The sequence below is a fragment of the Malurus melanocephalus genome, unplaced genomic scaffold (genome assembly GCF_030028575.1).
Source record: "Malurus melanocephalus ecotype Western Australia unplaced genomic scaffold, MMel_1.1 scaffold_1720, whole genome shotgun sequence".
Classification (NCBI taxonomy): domain Eukaryota; kingdom Metazoa; phylum Chordata; class Aves; order Passeriformes; family Maluridae; genus Malurus; species Malurus melanocephalus.
In genome coordinates this window covers 758-8212 of record NW_026624952.1, presented here as the reverse complement: position 1 = coordinate 8212, position 7455 = coordinate 758, and the positions used below count along the sequence as shown (strand labels likewise).

Below are 7455 nucleotides of genomic sequence, written 5' to 3'. Positions count from 1 at the left end.
TCCTTTTTTCTTCCTTTTTTCTTCCTTTTTTCTTCCTTTTTTCTTCCTTTTTTCTTCCTTTTTTCCTTTTTTCCTCTTTTTTTCTCCTTTTTTTCCTGCTTCTGCTTTTCTTATTCTTTTCTTATTCTTTTCTTATCCTTTTTCTTGCTTTTTCCCCATTATTCCCATATTCCCAATATTCCTCATATTCCCGATATTTCCCATATTCTCATATTCCCCATATTCCAAATATTTCTCATATTCCCCATATTCCCATGTTGCCCATATTCCCATATTCTCCACATTCCCAGTATTCCCCCTATTCCCCAAATTCCCAATGGTCCCAAAAATCCCCATATTCCCGGTATTCGTGATATTCTCAATATTCCCCATATTCCTCATATTCCCCATATTCCTCGTATTTCCAATATTTCCCATATTCCCAACATTCCCCAACATTCCCCATATTCCCCAATATTCCCCATATTCCCCATATTCCCCATTACCCCATATTCACATATTCCCCATATTCATTCTCAATATTCCCAATGTTCCCGATATTCCTTATATTCTTCATATTCCCGATATTCCTGAATGGGGATTCCCACAGAAATGGGGAGATTCCCATGTGAACAGGGTCATTCCCACGGGATTGGGGTCATTCCCACAGGATTGGGGTCATTCCCAAACAATGGGATCATTCCCCCGGACATTCCCAGAGGATCATTCCCGATCCCATTCCCGTTTTTCCCTCCAGGCTCTCCCGTCCATCCAAATCCCGGTGTCCCCCCACATCTTCACCAGCATCAGCTGGGCCTCGGCGCTGCCCCCGCTGGCTCCGGTGAGTCCTGCAATTCCCAGAATTCCCGATATTCCTGGAATTCCCGTTATTCCCCTTGTTCCCGTTATTTCCCCATTCCCATTATCGCTGTTATTCCCATTATTCCCGTTGTTCCCATTATCACTATTATTCCCGTTATTCCCCTTATTTCTGGGATTCCCCTTGTTCCCATTATTCCCATTACTCCCATTCCCCTAATTCCTGTTATTCTCAATATTCCCGTTATTCCCCTTGTTCCCGTTATTCCCATTATTCCCGTTATCACCGTTATTCCCTGTTATTCCCCTTATTCCCGGGATTCCCCTTGTTCCCATTATTCCCATTATTCCCAGTCTCCTAATTCCTGTTATTCCTAATATTCCCGTTATTCCCATTATTCCCGGGATTCCCCTTATTCCCATCATTCCCCTTGTTCCCGTTATTCCCGTTATTCCCATTATTCTCATTATTCCCGTTTTTCCCCTTATTTCCGGAATTCCTGTTATTCCCATTATTCATTCCCATTATTCCCCTTATTCCCAATATTTCTGATATTCTCATTCCCATTATTCCCCATTTTGGGATCAGATCCCCATCCATTGGGATTGAATCCCTCCCTTCATCCCTTTCCGGATTTTGAGATCGGATCCCATTGGGAATCCCTCCCTCAATCCCATTTCCCCATTTTAGGATCAGATCCCATTTGGGATTCCCTCAATCCCATTTTCCCGATTTTTCCCTTTTTCCCCAATTTTCCCCAATTTTTCCCAATGATTTTCCTGATTTTTCCTGATTCTTCTCGTTTTCCCCAATTTTTCCCAATTTTTCATGATTTTTCCTGAATGATTTTTCCTGTTGGATTTTTCCCTATTTTTCCCAATGGATTTTCCCCGTTTTTTTTTTTCATTTTCCCTGATTGATTTTCCCAGTTTTTCCCAATCTTTCCTGATTTTTTTTCCCAATTTTTCCTGATTGATTTCACCGACTTTTCCCGATTCTTCCAAATTATTTCCTGATTTTTCCCATTTTTTCCTGATTCTTCCTGATTTTTCCCATTTTATCCTGATTTTTCCTGATTTTTCCCCAATTTTCCCCGATTGAATTTTCACGTTTTTTCGCTATTTTTCCCTTCTTTCCCATTTTTTCCCGTTTTTCCCATTTTTCCCTGTTTTTCCCCTTTTTCCCAATTTTTCCCATTTTACCCCATTTTCCTGATATCCCCGATTTTTCCTGATTGATTTTTCCCCATTTTTCCTGAATTATTTTTCCCACTTGATTTTTCCCATTTTTTTCCAGATTGATTTTTCCCATTTTTTCCCAATTATTTTCCCCAATTTTTCCCCATCTTTTCTGATTTTTTCCCCCGAATTTTCCCGATTGATTTTCCCCAATTTCCCCTGATTTTTCTGATATTTTCCCCTTTTCCCCAATTGTTTTTTCCCTTATTCTTCCCTATTGATTTTTTCCATTTTTCCCGATTGATTTTTCCCAATTTTCCCCTTTTTTTCCCTTTTTTTCCGATTGATTTTTCCCAATTGATTTTTCCCGATTTTTCCCGATTTTTCCCTATTGATTTTCCCTTTTTTTTCCCGATTGTTTTTTCCCAATTTTCCTGATTTTTCCCGATTTTTTTTTTTCCCTGATTAATTTTTTCTGATTATTTTTCCCAATTTTTTTGATTTTTCCCGTCTTTCCCGATTAATTTTTCCCCATTTCCCCCAATTTTCCCCATTTTCCCTGATTTTCCCATTTTTCCCATTTTTCCCATTTTTCCCATTTTTTCCAGGTTCGCAGCCGCTCTCTGTCTCTCGCCGATCCCCGTTCGCCGTCGCTGTTCCCCCCTCAGCTCCTCGTGGCCTCCCCTCCCCGCGCCGGCCCCGGCTCCAGGTGACAATTCCCGCTTTTCCCCAATCCCGGGAACCCTCCCTGTCCCTGAATTCCCATAAATCCCAAAATTCCCATTTTTTTCCCAGGAAAAGCCGTGGCGAGGCCAAGAAGTGCCGGAAGGTTTACGGGGTGGAGCACCGCGAGCAGTGGTGCACGGCGTGCCGCTGGAAAAAGGCCTGCCAGCGCTTCCTGGACTGAATTCCAGAGGAAATTCCCAAAAAAATATGGGAATTGCAATGGAAATCTGGGAATTCACACAGGAAATCTGGAAATTCCTATAGGAATTGAAAACCCCCCATGGAAATTCCCACAGGAATTGAAAAATCCACACAGAAATCTGAGGATTCCCACAGGAATCAGGAAATCCCCCTGAAAATTTGGGAATTCCCATGGAAATCCGGGAATTCCCATGGAAATCTGGGAATTCACACAGGAATCTAAAAATCCCCGTGGAAATCTGGGAATTCCCACAGGAATTGGGAAATTCCCACGGAAATTCCCATGGAAATTCCCACAGGAATTCAGAAATCCACGCAGGAACCCAAGAATTCCCACAGGAATCAGGAAATTCCCATGGAGATCTGGAAATTTCCACAGAAATTCCCACAGAAATCCAGGAATTCTCATGGAAATTCGGGAATTCCCACAGGAATTGAAAAATCCATGCAGAAATCCGGGAATTCCCACAGGAATCCAACAATCCTCATGGAAATCCAGGAATTCCCGTGGAAATCCCAGAAATTCCTACAGGAATTGAGAAATCCCCATGGAAATCCGATGATTCCCACAGAAATCCAGAAGTTGCCATGGAAATCTGAGAATTCCCACGGACATTCTGACAGGAATCCAGAAATCTTCCCAGAAATCTGGAAATTCTACAGGAATCTGGGAATTCCCACAGAAATCCCCACAGAAATCCAGAAATTCCCATGGAAATCTGGAAATTCCCACAGAATTCCAGAAATCCCTGCAGAAATCTGGGAATTCTCATGGAAATTGGGGAATTCCTGCAAGAACCTGGGAATTCCCATGGGAATCCATAATTTCCCGCAGAAATCCAGAAATTTCCTGCAGAAATCTGGGAATTCCCACAGAAATTCCCACAGGAGTCAAGAAATTCCCATGGAAATCCAGGAATTCCATGAAAATCCAGGAATTTCCTGCAGAAATCTGGGAATTTCTGTGGAAATCCGGAAGTCGTTGCAGAAATCTGGGAATTCCCGCAGAAATCGGGAAATTCCCATGGAAATCCAGGAAATCTCCCGGAAATCCAGGAATTCCCATGGAAATCCAGAAATTTCCACAGAAATTTGGGAATTTCCACAGAAATCCCAGAAATTCCCACAGGAATTGAAAAATCCCCACGGAAATCCAGGAATTCCATGAAAATCCAGAAATTTCCTGCAGAAATTCCCGTAGAAATCCCAGAATTCCCATGGAATTCCAGGAATTCCCAAATCCCTCGAATCCTCAAAAAAGGTCGGGAACGATCAAAGCTTTAAAAAAAAAAAATCCTGGAATATCCCAGGAAAAGCGGGAGAGGATTTTTTGGGATCGGGAATCAGGAATTCCTTTTTTTTTTCCCTCCAAAAAAAAAGAAAAATCCCAAAAAATTGAAATGGGGGAAAAACCCGTGGGAGTTTTTAGGGAAAAATGTGGGAATTTTGGGAAAAAAATCCTTCAAAATCAGGACTTTTAGGGATTTAGGGATGGGAAAAAATTCCTTTTGCATCCCAAAATATTTCACTGGAATCACGGAATGGGGTGGGTGGGAAAAGACCTCAAAAATCCTGGAATTCCAAAGTTTTGGGAATATTTTTAAGGAATTTGTTGGGATTTGAGGGAATTCCGATCGCTGGAGCAATTCTGGGATCCCGACTGGGTTTTAGGGATTTGGGAATTGTCAGAATTCCTTCAAAATGGGAATTGGGAGAATCCCACGTTTGCATTTTTGGGATTGGGTGATCGGATCAGTCTCAGAATTCCCCAAAAATTTCCATCAAATCCCAGAAAATTGCCGCCCAATTCCCAGGGAATTCCTGCCTGAATCCCAAAAAATTCCCACCCAAACCCTGGGAAATTCCCGCCCAAATTCTGGCCCATATCCCATAAAATTCCCGCCCAAATCCCAAAAAATTCCTGTTTGAATCCCAGGAAATTCCACCCAAATCCCGGGAAATTCTCACCGAAATTCCAGGAAATTGCCGCCAAAATCCCGGGAAATTCCCATTCAAATTCCTGCCCAAATCCCTGGAAATTCCTGCTCAAATCTCGGGAAATTCCTGCCCAAATCCCATAAAATTCCCACCCAAATCCCAGGAAATTCCCACCGAAATCCCATAAAATTTCTGCCCAAATCCAATAAAATTCCCATCAAAATCTCCAAAAATTCCCACCGAAATCCTGGGAAATTGCCTCCCAAATCCCAGAAAATTCCCATCGAAATCCCAGAAAATTCCCATTTGGATCCCAGGAAATTCCCGCCCAAATCCCATAAAATTCCCACTCAAATCCCAGGAAATTCTCGCCCAAATCCCGGGAAATTCCCACTGAAACCCCTAAAAATTCCCGCTCAAATTCCAGAAAATTCCCACCCAAATCCCTGGGAATTCCCGCCCAAATCCCATAAAATTCCCACTGAAATCCCTAAAAATTCCCACCCAAATCCCATACAATTCCTGCCCAAATCCCAAAAAATCTCTCCCAAATCCCAAAAAATTCCTGTTTGAATCCCAGGAAATTCCATCCAAATTCCAGGAAATTGCCGCCAAAATCCCAAGAAATTCCCATCCAAATTCCTGCTCAAGTCCCTGGAAATTCCCGCCCAAATCCCATAAAATTCCCACTCAAATCCCATAAAATTCCCTCCCAAATCCCATAAAATTCCATCCAAATCCCAGGAAATTCCCTCCCAAATCCCACAAAATTCCCATAAAATTTTCTGAGTCTTCCAAATATTTTTATTCTTTCCAAAAAAAAAACCAGGAAAAAGCCAAAAAAAACCGGGAAAAAAACACGGAAAAAAAGAGCAAAACTTTGTTTTTACAGCAGAGAGAAAAAAATATAAAATTTATTTTGTAAAGAAATAAAAAAAAATGGAAATGAGAGCGCGCGGGGTCTGTGCAGTCCTTGGAACCCAATTTTGGGGGTTTTGATGGAATTTGGGGGTTTTTAAAGCAGAATTTTTTGGGGTTTTTGAACCCGAATTTTGGGGTTTCTTGATGAATTTTTGGGGTTTTTAAAGCAGAATTTGGGGTTTTTTTGAACCCGAATTTTGGGGTTTCTTGATGAAATTTTGGGGGTTTTTGATGGAATTTGGGGTTTTTTGAACCCAAATTTTGGGGTTTCTGGATGAAATTTTGGGGTTTTTTTGATGAAATTTTGGGTTTTTTGGACCCGAATTTTGGGGTTCTTTGAACTCGAATTTGGGGGTTCCATTAACTAGAATTTTGGGGTTCTTTACCCCAATTTGGGGTTTTTGATGGAATTTGGGGGTTTTTGAACCCAAATTTTTGGGGGTTTTGAACCCAAATTTATGGGGTTTCTTGATGAAATTTTGGGGTTTTAAAGCAGAATTGGGGTTGTTTTGAACCCGAATTTTGGGGTTCATTGATGGAATTTGGGGTTTTTGAAGCAGAATTTGGGGGTTTTCTTGAACCCGAATTTTGGGTTTCTTGATGAAATTTTGGGGTATTTTGAAATCGAATTTTGGGCTTCTTTGAACTCGAATTTGGGGGTTTTTTGAACCGGAATTTTAGGCTTTCTTTGACCCCAATTTTGGGGTTTCTTGAACTCGAATTTTGGGGTTTTCTGACCCTGAATTTGGGTTTTTTTGAACCCGAATTTTGGGGGTTTTTGACCCCAAATTTGGGGTTTTTCGAACCCGGATTTTGGGGTTCTTCGATGGAATTTGGGGTTCCTTAAATTCGAATTTTGGGGTTTTTCGAACCCAAATTTTGGAGGTTCTTTGATCCCGAATTTTGGGGGTTCCTTAAACCAGAATTTGGGGTTCTTGACCCCAAACTTTGGGGTTCTTTGATGGAATTTGGGGGTTTCCTTGAACCCAAATTTTTGTGTTTTTTGAAGCTGAATTTTGGGGTTTCTTGAACCTGAATTTGGGGGCTCTTTGAACCTGAATTTTGGGGTTTCTTGTTGGAATTTGGTGTTTTTTGAACCTGAATTTTGGGGTTCTTTGAACTCGAATTTGGGGTTTCTTTAACCCGAATTTGGGATTTCTTTAACCCGAATTTGGGGGTTCTTTGATTCCGAATTTTGGGGTTCTTTGAACCCGAATTTGGGGTTCCTTAAAGTTGAATTTTGGGGTTCCTTTAACTGGAATTTTGGGGTTTCTTGATGGAATTTGGGGTTTCTTGAAGCCAAATTTGGGGGTTTTTGAAGGTGAATTTGGGGTTCCTGGAACCCGAATTTGGGGGTTCCTTGATGCTGAATTTTGCGGTTCTTTGAACCCAAATTTTGGGGTTCCTCAAACCCGAATTTGGGGTTCTTGAACCCTAACTTTGGGGTTCCTTGATGGAATTTGGAGATTTCCTTGAACCCGAAATTTTGTGTTTTTTGAACCCAAATTTTGGGGTTTCTTGATGAAATTTTGGGGTTTTTTTGATGGAATTTTGGGTTTTTGAACCCAAATTTGGGGGTTTTTTTGAACCTGAATTTGGGGGGGTTTTTTTAACCCGAATTTTGGGGTTTTTTTTGACCCCGAATTTGGGGTTTTTTGAACCCAAAATGTGGGGTTTCTTGATGGAATTTGG

General features: G+C 41.3%; 1 protein-coding gene across 1 annotated transcript in view; it reads left to right on the top strand.

Moving 5' to 3' along the window:
- Positions 1-2908, top strand: part of LOC130587289 (zinc finger protein 395-like) — a 14059-nt gene extending 11151 nt beyond the window's left edge. Inside the window, exons 7-9 of the mRNA XM_057388265.1 lie at positions 616-820; positions 2586-2686; positions 2773-2908. Coding sequence (XP_057244248.1) covers positions 616-820; positions 2586-2686; positions 2773-2884 — 418 coding nt within the window. The 3' untranslated portion in view covers positions 2885-2908. The remainder of the gene's footprint in view (positions 1-615; positions 821-2585; positions 2687-2772) is intronic.
- Positions 2909-7455: the final 4547 nt, after the last annotated feature.